A 20,409-nucleotide genomic window follows, 5' to 3' on the forward strand; every position below is an offset into this window, starting at 1 on the left:
AAGCTAAAGTGATAGAACCTTGGGGATATAAGATTTGGTATACAGGAATAAATAGGAATAGGAATGGAGTAGGGATTGTTATGAGTCGTCAGTTTATAGATAATGTAGTTGAGGTCCGTAGGAAGGGTGATAGAATTTTACTTATTAAATTAGTATTAGGTACGGATATTATTAATATTATTAGTGTTTATGCACCTCAAGTAGGTTTAGATGATTCCATTAAGCATCAATTTTGGGAAGATTTAGATGGAGTAGTACAAGAGACATCCTATGGAGAAAAGCTTTTCATCGGCGGTGACCTTAATGGACATGTAGGCATTAGTAGGGATGGATTTGAGAATATCCATGGAGGCTATGGTATAGGAGAAAGAAATGAAAGTGGAGAAAGGATTTTAGATTTTTGTTTGTCCTATGATATGATCTTAGCAAACACTTGGTTTAGGAAGAGGGAGTCTCACCTAGTAACATTTAAAAGTGGGGTTAATACGAGTCAGATAGATTTTTTCCTACTTAGAAAGAGAGATAGGGGTTGTTGCATCAATTGTAAGGTTATACCAGGAGAAAGTGTAGCTACACAACATAGAGTCTTAATTTTAGATCTTAGAATTAGACAATGCCGCAAAAGGGATAGACATAGGATAGATCCTAGAATTAAGTGGTGGGCACTGAAAGGAGCTAAACAAGGAATGTTTGTAGAGCAGGTAGTTAAGGAAGTTGATTGGTGTCTCGAGGAGGATTCAGAATCAATGTGGAATAAGATAGCGGGTGGTATGAGAAAAGTAGCTAAGGAGGTATTGGGTGAGTCTAAAGGCGGTGCACCACTAGGTAAGGATACATCATGGTGGAACGAGGATGTCAAATTAGCTATTAAGGTTAAAAGAGAGTGTTATAGAAATCTAAGTAAGAGTCGTGATAATGAGAATTTGGAGAAGTATATGATAGTAAAGAAGGAAGCTAAAAAAGTTGTTCGAAACGCGAGGGCTAAGGTATATAAGGAGGTTTATGACAAGTTGGATACCAAAGAAGGCGAGAAGGATATTTATAGGCTTGCAAAGATGAGAGATAGGAAATCGAAGGAGTTGGGTATGGTTAGATGTATCAAAGATGAAACGCAAAGGGTTTTAGTCAAAGATGAGGAGATTAAGGAGAGATGGAAAGATTATTTTGATAAGCTATTTAATGATAGTCATGCTCAAGATCTTGGAGACTTCTCCATTCCTTTTCATGAGATAAATCGTGACTTCATGCGCAAGATTCAAAAGAAAGAAATTGCAGAGGCTTTGAAGAAAATGAAATCAAGAAGGGCAGTTGGCCCAGATGGTATACCTATCGAGGCTTGGAAATGCTTGGGAGAGAAAGGTTTAGAATGGTTGACAAATCTTTTTAACTTGATTTGGCGAACAAATAAGATGCCTAATGAGTGGAGGAAGAGTACTTTGGTGCCTTTATATAAGAATAAGGGTGATATACAAGATTGCACAAACTATCGTGGTATAAAACTCATGAGTCATACTATGAAACTTTGGGAGAGGGTGATTGAGTCTAGGTTGAGGAAGGTTGTCATGATATCGGAGAATCAATTTGGTTTTATGCCTGGAAGATCAACTATGGAAGCTATACATCTTCTTAGACAACTTATTGAAAGATATAGAGAGAGGAACAAAGATTTGCATATGGTTTTTATTGATTTAGAGAAGGCATACGATAGAGTACCTAGGGACGTTCTCTGGTGGACAATGATGAAGAAAGGTGTTTCTCTAAAGTACATTAGTATAATTAAAGATATGTATGAAGGAGTAGTAACCAATGTCCGCACTTGTGGAGGGGTGACAACCAATTTTCCGATAACGGTTGGGTTACATCAAGGATCTGCTTTAAGCCCTTTCCTATTTGCGATAGTGATGGATGAGCTTACGAGATCAATTCAAGAAAATGTACCGTGGTGTATGTTGTTTGCTGATGATATTGTTTTGATTGATGAGTCTAGAGCTGGGGTTAATGCTAAGTTAGAATTATGGAGACAGACATTGGAAGCTAGAGGTTTTAAGTTGAGTAAGAGTAAGACTGAATATATGGAATGTCGGTTTAGTAAGCAACGAAGTAGGGATGGGAGTGTAGTGAAGCTTGGTGAGCAAGATATACCGGTGAATGATTATTTCAAATATTTGGGATCCATCATTCAAAAGTATGGAGAAATTGATGGAGATGTAAATAATAGGATAAAGGTTGGGTGGATGAAATGGAAAAGTGCTACTGGAGTGCTGTGCGATCGTAGAATGCCATTGCGGTTGAAGGGAAAGTTTTATAGGACGACTATTAGACCCGCTTTACTATATGGTACGGAATGTTGGGCTGCCAAGAGACATCATATTCAAAAAATGAGTGTAGCTGAGATGCGGATGCTTAGATGGATGTGTGGAAATACAATAAAAGATAAGATTCGGAACGAAGAGATACGTAAGAAGGTAGGTGTTGCACCCATTGAAAATAAGATGCGAGAGAATCGTTTACGGTGGTTTGGACATATTCGGCGAAGGCCTAATGATGCTCCAGTTAGAAGGTTGGAGAAATGGGAAAATATATTAGTTAAAAGAGGTCGGGGTAGGCCTAGGAAGACTTGGATGGAGATGATAGGAAAGGATATGAATGCTTTGAACCTCACCGAGGACATGGCGTTGGATAGAAATGATTGGAGGAAAAGGATTCATGTGGAAGACCCAAAATGAATTTCTTTTTTGGTTCATATCGCTGACCCCAATTGTTTTGGGATGAAGGCATAGTTGTTGTTGTTGTTGTTGTTGTTGTTCTCTTTCTCAATGGACAAGCATGATAAGTTATGCCTCTCCCATTTCAGTAAGTGTTAATAAACAAAAGAAATTGAACAAAATCATGACAAGAAGAACCTGGATCAATGTTAACCATTGTACACAAACTCAATCTGAAATAACCTTATTTTTTTCAATAATTATTTGAATTTTTTTTATATATAATGCGTAATTTGTTTGAATTGGGTCTGGATCCAGGACCCATAAAAGGGTCTCTCTCTCTCTCTCTCTCTCTCTCTCTCTCTCTCTCTCTCTATATATATATATATATATATATATATATATATATATATATATATATATATATATATATATATATATATATATATATATATATATATATATATATATAAAAGAATAATATTAAATATAATATATACATATATAAATATCTTGTTAATACGCGAACCCGCAATTGGATCCATTTGGATCCAACCTGCGGATCCACACCGCAAAGGGGTGCCACGGATCCAGATCGTGTCTGGATCCTGGGTCTCAGGTCCGGATACGGGTTGTGCTCTGTTGAAAAAAAAATGGGGTTCTCTTTTTTTTTTAAAACACAGCGTAACGTTGTGCTACCTCGATAAAACCCGTTAGGGTGTGATGGAGTTGGGGATGAGGAGGGAGTGCACAGCCGCCGGGAGAAGACTCCTCCCTTTTCGGGCACCCTCCTACAAAAGGGGGTCCCCCGAACCCCTTCCTCCCACTCTCCTCTTCTTCTCGCTCTCATCTCTTCCTCCCTCTCTGTCTCCCTCTCGAATCCTTGCTCGGCAACAGAGCAATCGAAGACAAAGGACTCGACTCTCGCAGCAACCACCTCCAAAGCGCCGATTTCTGAGGTACAGGTCTCCTCTCTTGACTTCAACCGAGAAATCGAGTATAGGTGGGCTTTCCATGTATGTTTTAGATGGAAATCCATTGGAAAAGGAGTAGATCTCTAGATCTACTCTAGGATATATGAAAGGATTGAGATAGTAGGATTTCCTGTTTTTGTTCTTTAGGGTCCCCATATGTCGAGCGATGTGTGTGGGTTTCGGTGAATGGCAAAACAAATGTTTGTTTTGAGGGTTTTCGATTTCAGCCGTGTGGTTGCCAGAAATCCTTAGTGAGAGGGAGATTTGGGGGCTTGAGGTGTCGGAAACCCCAAATCGACAGAAACTTCGGATCGCCGATATGGGGAGTTTCGGGTTGCTGAGCAGTAAGGGGTATACGGCGAGGGCTGTTGGAAACCCCAAATCGCAGATTTGGGGATTCCGATTGTAAGAGGGTTAATTGAAAAAAGAAGACATGGGTTTAAAAATCTTTGTTTTTACTGCACTTGAAAGAATATCAGAAAGACATTCCTTCCTGCGTTTGGGTTCTAGTTTATCATTGTCACTATGAAAAGAAAGATATTCCTTAAATCAGTAATACTCTGGCTTAAATTTCTGTTTGAGAATAGAAGCAACTGAAGAGTAAAAAAAAAACACAATCAGAGGTAACTATAAAAAAACATCTACTTATTTGAATTTTAGTAGATGTGGTGGTTCCTTACTCAGGTATTCTGAGACTGATTCTTTCGGCTTTACCTCTATCTCAGATTTAATATGTGAAATTTATTTGTTCCTTTATATGATTTAGCAAGTTATTTGCATGTATGTATGTGCTTGACAACAGAGATTAGGTTGATAATAGACCTATCTAATCCACACCGATTATTCACATGAAAATTTTTCTACTTTTGATTTTAGCTTTCCTTTATAAAGCTATGAAAAAAAAACTGCAAATTGTTTTATCAGGTTATAATCCTTGGGAAAGGAAAATTTGGTATTATTTGGATTTAGTCGTGAGAGTTAGTGTGCCTATTTATGGATGCTATTGAGAAGAGATGTTTCGTAGGTGTTTGGGTCTTTGAAAATATTGAATTATATGAAATTGAGTGAAAGAAGAGTAAGCAACATCAGGAAGGTAGAATTTCATTTTAAGTAGCCTAGATAGCTACCTTGTAAGCAAGCTCATGCTTGCTGATATTGCATTGTAGATTGGTGTAATTTCTTGGTGATGAATTTCTATTATTCACCTCTTATTTTTGGTGTTTTCTCTAAGTGACTGAATTTGATTAGTATATAAATAAGTTTAGATTATCGATCAATGGAAAAATCTATTTAGCAATCAAATGTTATCAGTGTTTCCTCTGTTTGGACTAAAAAGAAAATTTTGTTTTGTTTCTTGTCATCAATGTTGCAAAATTAGTCATTGGTTACATGTCTTGAATGAATGTTGTGTATGCGTTGTTCGCAAGCACTATTCTATAAATACCATTGAATCCTTTAAATCTATTATCAGACTCCTGCGTTAATGTTCTAATTGTTGATTTATTATCAAACCTCATCTAGTGGTTGGTTATGTTTGTCGTCCCGCTAAGCAATGACACTAGTGGGTCTGCTGACCACTATTTCAATCTTGTGAAATCCCAGTGGAATCATCTGTATTGCATTTGACATGATGTGTCAAACTTATTGAATTTAAAGTTTAATTATCATATGCTTGATTTGTTTATGAGAATCGAAAATATTGCTCTTTAGGATCAAGAATAACAAGGTAAGCAAAAGTGGGTTCATATCGGAGCCTATAATTCGGATTAACCATAGTGGTGCCATAATAGTATGGGTTATATCATTATGCATTAGTCGTAATGGTATGGTACTGCTTTAGTATATGCATATCAGTATGGTGGCTCATGCACATTATTAAATTTGTATGAATAAATTTGTATGAATGATGGTGCATTTGGAACCATGTTAATATCATTGCGTATATTGCACACTGTTATGGTTTTTGCATATGGTGCATCGATGATCGAAATGAATCATCGTGGGCCGGGTGGGCCTCGAGCTGTGGTTTGCTCCTTTATTTATTTTAAATGCATCACAAAAATTACACTAATATTTTGCATTGCATTGCACTGTTCTATGTGTTTCCACGAAAAGGAGTCTCGTGATGGCTCTCGCAGGGGTAGATGCGAGTTATGCCTTTGTTTGCATGCTGAATTTGCAAATTAAAGAAATGGGATAATAATAAACTAATAAAAAAATAGTGTAAAGTATTTTCTAAGATGTCTTGTAGGGAGTACGGGACTCTTTGAGTTGTGGTTTTGGGAAAACCGAAAGGATACAAAAACTCTGTGTGCATTGTTGTTGCCCCTGAACCCGATATTGAGGTCCTTTCTCCTTTCCACGGTTTTAGGAAGAATCTGTCACTTTGTCTGGGATGGTATGTAGACATAGTTGTTGTTTTGGTATACCAAGAAAAGTGACACTTGTGGATGGGTGATTCCTGGTGTCCCCGACATTAGATGGGTGGTATAATGTTCTGGAGGTTGTTTCGGTCGAAGGCTAAGTTTGGAACCCAGTAATAAAATACAAATTGTGTGCTAAGCTATCCTAGGAACCTAACTTGACCTAAGAAAATTTTACTCATTTGGTGTATCCGCGGGCAACTGTAATTAAAATGAGGAACTTAAATGGTGTGCATTTAATAGGGCATGCATATGGAAAGGAAAACTTTAAGAAAAGATAATAAAGTGTTCATGCATTGCTCGTAAATCATGCATAATACTGTTATCATTAGATCATGTATATTTTACATGTTTCTTTAATTATTACATGTTGGTGGATGCATGATGTTTAATTTTTAATGCATGTTAAATATTTTTTTTACTTAAATTGTGATCCTTGTTATTGATTAATGTTCTTTCATGCTTAATAAATGCTCCATGTTGCATGAATGCTTAATTGAATTAGATAATTGTCATAATTGTAATTCCTCTAAATTATTGCATGGAATCTTATCTGTATTCTTTATGCTCATTTATTTTATTAGAGGGATTCGTACGCAGAATTCTTCAAATTTCTAACACCCACTTTTTATAGTTTTTCACAGCAGCAAAAGATCAGTGAAATGACTAGCTTCTGGTAGAGCTATGAGTGTCACACTTTTATTGGACAGCTTACAGAGGAACAACATGGCTCAGTCTTTTTCTTTATTTACTTTTATATCATTAAAATAACTCTGATATGTTTTTTGCAATTATTGTTAGATACTCTTTCTTTCATGAATCATGATTAATAGATAATGAGTTGCTATGGATCGGGATGATAAGTGTAAGCTCTATTGCGGTTGGTTGTTTTATCCAATTGGGAGTGGAACTATAAAGGCCCCGGGTTTCTGTAGGATGTTTCCGCACTTGAAAAAAAAAAATTCACATTTTCAAGGGGTATGAGTTGGGGTCGTTACACAATCACAAGTTAACTCATTTTTGCATCATGGTAATATCATGTACAGAAATCCAGATTACATGCATTATATATGGTCCATGAAAGAAATATGCCCCTCAAGTACAAAGACTTACAATGCTGCACATCATAATCCATAAAGGAAAAGTGCTAAAGAAGCTACAGCATCATGCAACCTAAGTTAACACAATTCACATAGGTAGGCATCTCTATGTGTGCACATATATAGATGGATTTATATTTGGCAAGTGATTGTACCGTACTATCTAGTAGAATGTCATAGTTACAAGTGTTATTAACTTATTCAGATGCTGCAAATGTAATTATCATTGCTTGTTTACTCAAAATCATGCTTTGGATCAAATTGTTTCAATGTAAAAACCTGATCTTATTTAATGTAAACTTGTAAAGTTAAGGTGCAATATAGGCCATCAATTTTTATTTTTTCTTAAAAACCTGCCGAGTACAAGCCAAAAAGCATGAGATATAATAATTGAAAAACTCAATGGTGCTTGCTAGACAATATGACACAACATAATACATATTAATACGTTTAAAATAAATACATATATAATGAATAAATCTGCACAAGCAAATCGAAATTATTAGGCATCAAGCTATGTGTGACCTGCAAACCATTAATTGTCACCCAATAACCTGCAATCCCGGTGGCCCGTGGCAGTGATTAACACGAACAAGGAGAATAAATCCAAATGATAAGTTACTTATGAGACTATCATCCACTGAAGCTGTCCCCAACTTCTCAATACCCACAGAAAACATACAAATTATTCATTTGAGACCTTAGTTCTCTCAACCACATTGAGATCTCCATCCAGCAACCAAGTTCTCCATCCCTCTCTTCTTCACAACTACCCAAGATCGCCATAAGCCCAGCAGTGAGCTTCCTTCTACCAGCCAGCTTCCTCTTTCTGGTTTGAAACAAAATCTCGTGATCACCTACATTTCCTAATTTCTACTGCTTGTGGTCAGAAACCCTTATATTTCTTCCAAATTTTTCATATTCAGCAAGATCTCTTTTGGGAAAAAGTTGGATATATCCTTTCTAAAATGCTGAAATGTTTTATTCATTATTCTGTTTTAATTCCATTTTTGGAATATTAAAACGGATGATGTCGAGAATTTTGTAATACCACAAAATTGGTTTATGGTTTTTATAGATGGGAATTCTTTCTGTTACTTTTTAAATCCAATATTTTGTTTTAGTAACTAATTTTAGATATGAATATGCCAACACTAGACCATGTAATTTTGTTCATATAAAACTATCATGGCCTTAACAATTTGCACAAGAACCGGACCGCAGGGACTCTTCCTCAGGAATCAAGTCTTGCTCGTATACAAAATCTCACGAAAAGATCATGATTTTATTGCAAGATTTTTCTTATTATTTTTCCTTCTTTATTTTCTTTCCATTACTGTTTTTTCAATAGGCAAGCAATGTTTATCAGCGCCTTGCCTACTACACTCAACAATACACATGTCCCAAGACTGGACCACTTCATTTCCTAACTATAAAACTATCATGGCCTTCACAATTTGTACAAAAACTGCATGGCAGCAAGTGTTCCTCAGGAATCATCTCACCGACATACAAAAACACTCCAACAATCTCGCAAGAAAGAACACAATTTTTTTGCCAGATTTTTCTTATTATTTCCCTTTTTCTTTTTTTTCTTTCCATTACTCTTTTCTGAATAGGCAAGCAGCGCTGATCCGTGCCTCAGTGCTACATTCAATAAGTGACAATGAATGAAGAAAGAAAGTAAGATGTATGCTGATGAGGATAATCTAGATCATGGTTCAGAAAGCTCAACAGTAAGTATAGTTATCATGGCATTCTCATGATAATGGCATGCAAACGCCCATGATTCTGAGCTCATGCATTTTCTATGATCTAATGAAAAAAGATATAAACCACAAATGTGAACACATAAGCTACTGTTGACCATGGTACCCTACAATTGGAAGTAGCCAACGAAGCTATAGAATAAGGCTTCACCAATTCACGCACTTAAACATCCACCAACCGTCATGCCTAGGTTGAGCTGCTGAGATACATACAGCAAATCTCCCCAAGAAAAAAAACACTGATCACTGAAAATCAGACTCATTTAACATTTTCCTGATATGCTTCCTATTGTAAATTTTTTCTTTCCTAGGATATCATACCACCAGAAACCAAAAACCTCTCTAATCAAATTGCCAACAAAAATTGTATGTCCGTATGGTTACACCAAAAAAGAAAACAAAGAAGGCATCCAAATGCACGAGCAAAGTTCAAAACATAAAATCATGCAGAACCAACGACCCAACCAACAAAACTACAATCTCAAATAAGAAAAGGAAACGAAAAATCAAAGAACAAGATATAAACAGTAAGCACACAATTCCGAACAAGAGCCGGACACTGTAATACATTAAAAAGGAAGCTACAAGCAAAATAAAAAATTCACAGAAATACAAGAGAAAGAAGCCATTGGAAGGGGAGACAGATAAATTAAGGGTCTTGATGACCTCCAAACCGCCGACGGCGTGAGCGAAGCGTCTGGGCTGCGAGAACCCAATTTCCCTGCGCCGGAGCTCAAAATCCATCTTTATCGATCGACCCTCCATCTCCCCCCTCAATTCTTCTCCGCTGATCTATTGTACCGTTTTCTGCTGGAATTGGCTTAAAACCACTCTCGGAGAGGCAGTGTGAAGAGGATAGGAAACCGTCGGAACCATGTCAGAAACCACTCATAAGAGGAAATCTCTCTCTCTCCGAAGCAGGTGATCTGTTCCCCTTCTCGGGTCTGAATGAGCGCCAAGTACGTAAGAGTAAGTAGGTGGGGCTCATTTTCTCGTGCGTGTTTCCGTTCAAACAGAGTTAAAATCACCATCGTTTTTACTATAAGGAGTAAACTCCTCCGCTGTAATCAGGGCTCCTATTGACAATGCATCTTTTTTTGTAGTTTGTTGCCGTCGGACTCTTTGTTGCCATTTTTTATTGTCCGAGCATATTTTATCATCATTTGTTGTCATCAAAGCACCATTTGTCACCGTCATCATCTATTATCGCTAAAGCACCTTTTGTCGTCGTTTGTTCGTGAAAAATAGTTGAACTACAAGAAAAATCAGTATTTTATCTATGTTTATCATGATACGATGATGCAAACGTTGAACTGAGTAGACAGAAAATAGCAAATTACAGCAGAAATAATGATGACAACATCAAACTGAGTAGAGTAACGATTTACAATAAAAATCAGATAAAAGAATAGCGATTTACACTAGAAATCAAATCAGAGAATAACTATTTATAATAAAAATCTGATAAAAGAGTAACGATTTACAATAAAAATCAAATCAGAGAATAGCGATTTACAGTAGAAATCAAATCAGAGAGTAGCGATTTACAGTAGAAATCAAATCAGAGAATAGCGATTTACAGTAAAAATCGTATAAGAGAGTAGCAATTTATAGTAGAAATCAAATCAAATAGTAGCGATTTATAGTAAAAATCAGATCAAGGAGTAGCAATTTACCGTAAAAATTAAATCAGAAAGTAACGATTTACAGTAAAAATCAGATAAGAGAGTAGCGATTTACAGTAGAAATCAAATCAAAGAGTAGCGATTTACAGTAAAAATCAGATCAAAGAGTAGCGATTTACAGTAGAAATCAAATCAGAGAGTAGCGATTTAAAGTAGAAATCAAATCAGAAAGTAGCGCTACTCTCTAATCTGATTTTTATTGTAAATCGCTACTCTCTGATCTGATTTTTACTGTAAATCGCTACTCTCTTAGCTGATTTCTACTGTAAATCGCTACTCTTTGATTTGATTTCTATTGTAAATCGCTACTCTCTTATCTGATTTTTACTGTAAAACGCTACTCTCTTATTTAATTTCTATTGTAAATCACTACTCTCTTATCTGATTTCTACTGTAAATCGCTCTTTTCAACAGAGAGAGAATAAAAAAAACCATGATCGCTCAAAGAGAAATCTTATTGCTCTTTTCAACAGTTACAAGAGAGAAAAAAAGAAAGAATTTATACAAGTCAAAGGCGACAGCCCTAAACTTAAACAAGTTGGGTCTGGTCCATAAGAAACAGAGTCTCAAATATAAGCCCAAAAAATTTTTCTTTCGGAGGGCGCTGGCCCCCACCACACCCCCCCCCCCCGCCAAGAGCGACCCTCCCTGGACCCTCGCCCGTTGACCGTGCAGTGAGACCTACGCCGGAGGAACACCTAGACCTCTCTTTCTGTAAGGAAAAAAACTATGAATCAGGCTCCACAACTCATCAGGCAAAAACGAGAAGGCGACCATGTGTTGTAACACAAGCTAAAAATAAAGGCGAAACGTGCAAATCTATTTACAGGGAGCAGGAGGACATTTTCATCCAACGCGTATCTATCTTATCGAAGGACATTTCTGTCAAAAGCATATCTACCTTTTTTATATGTTATTTTATTATAAAGTCATCGTGGGCAACATTGACATATGAATTATCACGAGTCCCAAGATATTCCTTCGTACACACAGGAACACGCAATTTGTGTTTTTAGGAGAACACACACCACCCTCCCCTCTCTCTCATAGAGCAAAGCCAGATAGCCAACTAATGGCAACACCTGGGACCCACTTTGTTTCCATGATTCCAGTCCCCACCTTGGCCGTTATGCCCAAGGCCAAGATGAAAGTGGGTTGGGTTTGATCCAGATCCGAACCATGTTTCAACTATGGATCAAAGCAAGGTTCGTGCTCGCTCCTGATCGTGATTTGATTCTTTGCCATTGTTTTTCAGTTGAGTTCCGAGTCAGGAGCTAGGAGCTGATAAGATCCAACTTGATTTTATGTTTTTCTTGTCTGTCTATAGATGGATTAACATCGTGATGATTGGGTTATGTTAAAATGGGCTTATGGGTTTTTCCTAAATGTGCGGAGATAATGAGTACCAATTCAATTGGATTTAATTCTGAGTCTCATGATTGAACGGGAATCGCAACTCCATGATCGCACCCAGTAAAGCTAGAACTAGTTGAACATATCTGAAACCAAATCTGGCTTGTTTAGAAGGTCTCGGCGTGGTTGGTAGGAGCAGTCAGTGCACGTCTCCTTGTGGTGAGACGTTGCAGGTTCAAACCCCCGGTGGTATGTTTAATAATAACTGGTGGGGGTCTGCATAACCCCAGCTTGCCTTAAGAAAAAAAAGGTCAGGATCCGATTTGCTATGGGCATATTTGAAAGCTTCAAGCGAAGAGGCAACAGGAACATCCAAGCCTATATAAATGACATTAAGCTTCAAGCGAAGAGGCAACAGGAACATCCAAGCCTAAATAAATGACATTGGGAAATAAGGATGCTAATTCAAACGCAAATGCGCCCGAATTATTACTGGGTCTAAACCGGGATTATGAGAGGCATGGATTGCTTATACGGTTATACCCCAATCTGGTAAGTAGGGATGACAATGGACCTCCATTCCCGCATGGGGATGGATTTTAACGTTTCATGTCTTCCATCCTCGGTCCAAATGGGGGTGAGGTGAGGCCCTGTTTTCTCTCAATCTATTGTTATCCCTTAAAAGGATTGGGGATGGGGTGGGGCGGGGGAAAGCGCAAATCCATCCCCACACGGTAATGGATTTTAACCTTCATCCCCGGTTCAAACGGGGCGAGACGGGGCAGGGTCCCGTTTCCACTGTCATCCCTGCTGGTAAGAGTGTGCATGGTTATTTGTATTAATTATTAAGGATCTCAACCCGGCTCCTAGGCTGTCCTTAACCAGCTCGTAACCTGTTAAAAAGCAAATCATTGTGCCAAGCCAGCTTAGCATGATCTGCTCCTACCCATTGGCTTGGCTTGGATAGCAGCCACAAGGGCCGAACCTGGCTAGATTTCAGGGCTTTGGCTTGACCCATCTGTTTGGGAGTTTGACCATGCTGCCGCTTGTTGGCAATGGCGGGTCAGTCTATCCCTCCAAAAACTGGGCAGCGCTGGCCGGCCAGGCCCTCCTCTATGAGACAACTTTTCTTGGTGCATTTATTTCAGCTTCTTGTGAAAAAGGCCTTTTTTCTTAAGAAACAAAGGTGTTTTCTCACGTGAGGTGAATCAAACATATCCCGAGAAAGAGGTGGCAAGGTCCACTTGTTAAATGCCAAAAAACTTGTTTTCATGGGAAACCGCCTTCTCGCTCGTGGATGTGTAACAAATGGCCGCTTTAAGATAAAGGGTGAGAGTGGTCTTGGATCGTGGATTTCTTTTGAGACGAATTTGGATCATGGATTTCATGCAACCAGATCTATATACAAGTATATCCATTTTGGTTACAAGTTGAATCTTGATCCAAGAAGGGTCATGTTTTATGAATCTAACTGCAATAATATGGATTCATAAAAGGTTGGAAACATGTTGGTTTTTGGCTTTACATTTGAGAAAAATGAAAAAAGAAAAAGCATAGGTTCTGCTCGAAACGAGCTAGGTCTATCTGGTGTACCCCAACAGGAACTTGTATGCAGATTTAACAAAAGCCATTGGGTGGATTAAATTGCACCAGACACACTAACTCTTCTGTACATTTTTATTTTTCCGTCCCCTCTTAATAGCTAAATCTCAGGTGACTCTTAGGTAACTCTACGTTTTTCTCTGGCCTTTTGCCACATATTAAACGTCGGCCTCCAAGAGGTTGCTCATACACGAAGGGCTAGCGAGGGAAAGAGCGGAGCTCCATTCAAAGATGAGCATATATCTACTGTCGCCATGCATCTGGTTGCCTATATTTTTCTACTTTTAAACGTGCAAACAGGGGCATATATCTGTCACCGTTTGTCCTCCGATGATAAGCCAAGTGTTATTGGAATGACCAGAGAGTTGGTTTTCTAAGTTCTTTTGTGAGTTTCATCAGATTCTCTTTGTTTGGCATGAGATAGCTGCAAACATATCAGTAATTGTTTCTAGACTGCAAAAAAATTTCTACAATAGTCCTCTTTTTGGTATCGGAATCCAGCGACTGTCCATCAAAATCTGGTGGTTCTAATTGGGTACGAAAGTTGATTCGGTGCTTGTCATTTGTTTTTTAGCAATTTCTGTGATTCCTTCTTGTTGTGATGTGAAATCTGTTTGAATTCAGGAAACATGTTTTGATCTAGAAAAGTCCCATGGTGGGCCCACTTTCTTAAGATCAACTCTAGTCCCACAACTTTATTTGAGTCGTGAAAAAAAATGTTTTTGTTCAAAAACTGGTTTTCTTTTTAAAAACCTTTAGTTTTCAAAAAAAAGAAAATTTCTTGTGGTGTTTTACTTGCCTTTTCAGGAAGACCCTAGGTAGGAAACTGGTTATATGCATGTTAGAAACTGCCTAGGAAAATCACTTGTGAATTTATAAACCTTTGTTGGAAATCTCGCATGTCACATAGTATTTAGGAAAAGTTCAACTTACAACAAGTCAAATTAACACTTAAATTGAGACCTTGTTTGTTTCATTTGTGCACTTTTTTTATTTATCATAAATTTTTTAAGACTTTTTTGCAGAGCCTCTCATTTTTTGTGTAGATTTTTGAAAACCCTATCCAAGTCTCATTTTTTAGATCTATGTATCCTCCCGTTATGTCAAGCACATAAGTCTGGTATATTGATGGTGAAACAATAAAGTCGGATTTCTACTTGCACGTACTATAGACATAAGTTTGGGTATATCCATAGCAGACCCAAATGGTAGCAATAACTCAGTAAAACCCAAGAAGTGACTTCACTCAATTCGTGGAGCATTTTAGGAGACCAAGAATGTAACACTTCAAAATTTTTAACTTAAGATGTGTGAAAAATTCAACAGTTTTTTTTAAATAAAGATAGCACAACATATATAGTTGAGTTTAAAAAGTTGAACAATTCTGGTGCGCTACAAAAATGAAATAAATGAACGGGGCTAAACTCAATTTTTGTCCGAACCGGATCCATCCCTACTCACATAATAAGGAACAACAATTTCATTCCAAAATTCACATAATCAATTCTTAACTAAAAATACAAGTTTGCAAAATTAATTAAAACATCTCAATTAGTTTGAAACACCCAAAAATTTTCCTAGAACCACCAAGACAATTAGAAAAGATAGTTCCCAGCTTTGTCGCCTCGCACTACTTGCTCAATCATCACTTGTGCCCCATGAAACAAGGTCAAACTCTTGCGAGCAGGTAAGAAAATCCACATTCATATATATAATGAATAGTACCAAAGCATTTATCATAGATGTCATATCATGCTATCATAGTTTCACAGTCTAACAGTCATGTGAGCAGTTTGGGTGTATAAGAAAGGTAATTATTCACAAATATTACAACATATGATCAACTACTAATGGATATCACAACATGGAAATCAAGTCGATGTCGTAATCATTGAAATTATCTAATATGGATATGACAATGACTAAAGTCAGATAGTTAGTAGTGTTAGAATAATTTTGTTTCTTTTTATTACACCTTCGGGTACGTGAAGGTAGTTGTCATCGTGTTTGCTAGAGTATACTTCAGTGTTTATTATGTTATTAGTGTATTTTTGTCGTAGTACCTACAGACCAGATAAACTCACCCAACTGTACGCTCGGTGACCAAAAGAATATCTGTAAGGGTAACCAAATTGCAATTCATACTACTGCAGTAGTTGTGGTCTACCACTTTTGGGTAACCTTAATGATGGCAGGGTCGGTGCAGTAGTCAATCCATGATTCGAGATCCAAATGGATCCCAACGCGCAGAAGCGAATGTGTGTCGAGTGAGTCTAACTTGCGGGATTCGAACATAATGACTTGGTTCTGTTGAAAGCTAAGTGGGTTTTTAGTTCCCGAAGTTGGAGACAATATCCAACAGACCTAAGATGGATAGAACACACTGGACAGTTGGCCAAATGCAGAGATTTTGCCTGGAATTGTACAAACAAGACAGGCAGTCACTGTAGTCTAGCCACTGAACTGATAGTCAACTTCGGAGGAGATTTTGAACCCTCAAACAACTGAGTTTGGGAAAACTCAGAACATCAAAGTTGGTCATTTTTGTTTTAACTTTTCAATGAACTATTATTTACAAATTTTAGACAAAATTATAGTGAGTTATGACCAAAATATTTAAAGATATTTTCTGCTTTAGTCTAACCGAACTAACAGTTTGGAAATTTAACAGGTTAGTAACATGCACAGATTTGAAGGCTTAGAGTTCTGAATCTTAAAATGTTAAAAACATGAAAGTTGTAGTGGTGGATGTCTAATTTTTAGAACATCAAAAAAATGGAAATCAGAGCAGTATTGACTGAGATACAAAATAGATACTACACTATGTCAGGAAAAGAAATAGCAGACATTCATGCAAATTCCACTAAAACAACATAATTTTGCCAGGAATTTTAGCCATGCTATACTATGAATTCTGGAAAAGTGGTAAACGAAAAAGTTGTAGAAGAAGTTCTTAGATTTCCAACAAGCCAAAGAATGCCCAAATCAGACTTGTATCTAGCGAGATATGGTCCAAAAACCAAGAAAAGGTCAATCAATCATGAATGCAAAAAATGAACAAGGAGTGCTCACACAAGTTTTTTAGACTTAATATATCCAGGGTTTTGAAATGAGGTGGCAATTAAACCCTGTAAGCATTAGAATTAATAACATTAGTAATTGTGCAAGAACCCATGCGCTTAGGCGCTAACTTACCATGCATATCTAGAGGTAAATGTTCTTTAGTTAAAGTAACCCATACCCGATCTCTAGTTTTAAAAAGTACCTTCTTATCATAACTAGATTTATACTTACTGATGCTCTCTTGAAGCTTCTGATATACCTGTTCATGAATATTTTGCAGAAAAGCAACATGGTCTTGTACAAAATTTAAAACAGGTTCAACAACAGAATTAAGAGTTAAATCTACAGGAGAAAAGGATTAAAACCATAAAGAACAGAAAAAGGACTAAAATCAGTAGAATGATTCACAGATTTATTAAATGAAAATTCAGGTTTTGCAGGTATGTGTGGCCAAGATTTTGTGTAACACCCCAAAAATACCAACTTAAAAAAAAATCATATATTTTTAGACAAAACTTTTTTATATAAGATTGCGCAAAGCGAAAAAATCGAAAAGGAAAAATGAGTTGAAAATCTTTGAGCGGGTTACAGATAGTGTTTGACATTTGCAAAATTACAAAATGACTTTTCTATTACCAAAATTTGAGACAATTAGATTTATATTCTTTTACAAAAAAATTCACATTTGGAACCTTCCCCAAAATGACTATCCAGAATCACATGAGATGTTTAGAAGTATGGATCCGGTCCTCAAAACGCATCAGCCCGCATCGCACCACCTGTCAAGCATCACAATAAGTGTACTTATACCTCACAAAGTTTTTATATACCTCATAAAGTTCACACTCCTTAATGATTTGGTATAAAAATTGATTCTCTGCGCCTTAGAGCTTTTTTCTGCTCACTTTTAGGATTTTTTGTGGTCCTCAACCAACTCCCCACAGGCCACTTTTTCAACAATACTTCATCTTCAATTATTCATGAATCACTAACGATGATTTTTTTCGGTAACCACATCTTTAACGGTTGAACCAATTATTATTTGTTAAACAATGTTCTTTTTTATTTTTTTTAATGATTGGTATGCCTCTATCCTTCAGTTTGGTTGTTTATATATTGAGTATCTTGTACGATAAAGAACATTCTTTGATTTTTTTTGTTTCAAACAATATGTTAGAGTTAATGATAGCTTCTGGAAGAGTTAAAGTACACTATCATACCACTGATCACCCTACTTGGAGATCTATAGTGGTCTCATTAATCAATAGCTATAAGTAATTTATAGCTTTGATGTCTCATAAAACTAAATATACAAAACAATTATTAAGCCTTCAGTATAGTTATTCTCCTAAAGTAGGTAGTTAAGATATATTGATATATGTTTTGGACGATGATGATGTATTGTCTATGCTATTTAGTGGTGGCATTTACTTAGTTGCTCTTAAAGTTTAAAAAAAAAGTAATCACTTTAGGAGTTAAACAAAAAGCAGTTGATGAATCCAATGATGGAAATCATTTGGCGATCATCCAATTGTCTCAAACATATAGAGGGCATGCAATTTCCTAAACTGATTAAGGATATAGATATTCAACGTGCAGAAAATGAAGAACAAATAATTGATGTTGTACATGATCAAAAAATCACTACAGAGGATGTTGAGCCACGTGGGCAAACCAGTATCAGTAATTTGAATGCATCCAGCCTTCTTGGGTAGATGACAAAGCTAGGTACAAGTTCCAATTTATAGGTGCAATAATGAATGTAAAGTTTTTATACTTAATCTTAAATATTGAAAATGAAAGAATATTGAATGCATTGATGGGTTGGAAGCAATAGATACGATGAATCTTGATTTACTTTGTACAACCAAACTATCAATTAGTGGTAGTAGTGGAGAATCAGATGTTATCGACGATAATGACTATATTGTGTCAATATAAGATAATGAAAACATTGATGACATGGGAAAAATAATGGCAGATGAAAGTGATGCATGAATGACATTTGAGAAGTCGGACCCTTGGTATGTTGTATAAGTTATATGAACATTTGTTGGATAGAAGAATTGTTTTATGTTTTTACAGAAATGAGATGTGGTTGCATAGGTTCTCGTTCAATGAATTCTCATATAATGAAGAGCCATTGAAAATCATTAAAGCAGAGACATTTCATTTGTATAACCAATTGTGTAACGAAATGCTTAATGATTGTAAATAATTTCAGTGGCTTATAATAGCTCAAACGATTGAGAAATTATTGTTGGCAAAAGGTTTAATGATTTTCAGCATTATCATGAGATAATATTAATTCTTTTTTATGGTAGATAATGTCCCACATATCTCTCCATCGACTCTTATACTTGTATATCTACCAAAAATGGTTCGTAAAGCATGGTGACCTAAGGTGAAGAGACAGAGAATAAAACATAAAGATGTGTCATACAAGTAGAGTGTATGTGGTGAGGTTAGTCATAACAAGAGAAAGAATGAATAACAGTATGTTAGAGTATGTATGCTTTGCAAAATCACTATAAAAAATCAGGGTTTTACTAACGCAACTTTTATGCCAGAAAAAGTCTTTACTGGTACACACTGACACAAAACGAGCGCTAGTATAGCCCTTGTTGGTAAAGCTTTCACTGGTGCTATTTGCTTGCCCCAGTGAAAGACATTTTCACCTGCGTAGTATTATGCAGGGAAAGACAGAAAATTGGCATAGTTCTGCACCACTGAAAGAAGTTTTCACAAGTGTGCCAGTAAAGGAGGCAAATAAATAAATATAATATATATATATATATAGTGCATGTCTCAACTAGAGGCGTGCCTCACCCTGAGGCATGCGCCTCATGACGTACGCCTTAGGGCAAATGGCTTTACTGACGTACGCCCTATCTTAAGGCATGCCTCGCCCTTAGGCATACACCTCATAACCTATGAGATGCATGCCAAGAGGGAGATACCATGCTCACAAATATTGTCTAGCTTCAACATAGTGTGGTCGCTGCCAAAGATGCCTCAAAAAATGTCTGTAAGCACGAACACCTTTCAATTGTAGTAGAATCTTCGCACGAACGTGCACAGTGCTTCCAAAAGCATTGCTACTTTTCCAGGTGAGATATTAACTTGAGGACCAACAATATAGATGAGGTATTCTCCACCATGTAATGATGAGGAATAAAGAAGGTACCACCATTTTAACAGAGGGAGCACTAAAACATGAAAGGAACCATTTTTCTTGTTCAAAATATGTGGAGCAATAGATGATTATAGATGAGACCATAGCATTAAACAGGATTGCATATGTGAATGGAAAAGACGACAAAAAAGTATTAGAGGGCACAAGAAACACGACATAGCAGGATTAGGCAAAAGCCTTGAATCCAAGACCCAAAAAGAAAGCATATTTTATTTAGAATTTGACTGGTCTACAGGCGCACCTGCTAAGACACGGCCTTTAGAGCACAAGTACATGGATTTTTTATCTCTTAAGACACAGCCACACCCCCATTGAAGGTACATGCTCACGGTGCTTTTTCATGGGATACCATAAACTTTTACAGCAACAATAAATGCGTCCAATAATTTCTACACTACCAGTCATACAACAAACTAGAAAAGGGCTAGATATAGGAAAAACCAAAGTGTAAAACATTGGATGTAACGTGCCAAAATTTCTAACCTCTAAAATTTATAATAAAATGAATTTTTAATAGTAAATCCAGTTTAGAGTTAAAT

The 20,409-nt window shown here is 36.8% G+C and overlaps 1 protein-coding gene across 3 annotated transcripts in view; it reads right to left on the reverse strand.

Moving 5' to 3' along the window:
- LOC149839560 (uncharacterized) overlaps positions 1-9,906 on the reverse strand; it is a 37,411-nt gene extending 27,505 nt beyond the window's left edge. For 2 of the 3 annotated variants that reach the window (XR_016431333.1, XM_090002630.1), the window contains exon 1: positions 9,638-9,887. Coding sequence is in view for 2 of the 3 variants with exons in the window: in XM_090002630.1 (XP_089858756.1) it covers positions 9,638-9,736 (99 nt within the window). In the remaining variant the exon portion in view is untranslated. Of the gene's footprint in view, positions 1-9,637 lie in introns of all 3 variants that reach the window. The other variant, XM_090002629.1, reaches the window with a different exon arrangement.
- Between the last annotated feature and the right edge of the window lie 10,503 nt (positions 9,907-20,409).

This window comes from Nuphar pumila, chromosome 4 (assembly GCF_984573655.1).
Source record: "Nuphar pumila chromosome 4, dmNupPumi1.hap1.1, whole genome shotgun sequence".
In the NCBI taxonomy this organism is placed as follows: Eukaryota; Viridiplantae; Streptophyta; class Magnoliopsida; order Nymphaeales; family Nymphaeaceae; genus Nuphar; species Nuphar pumila.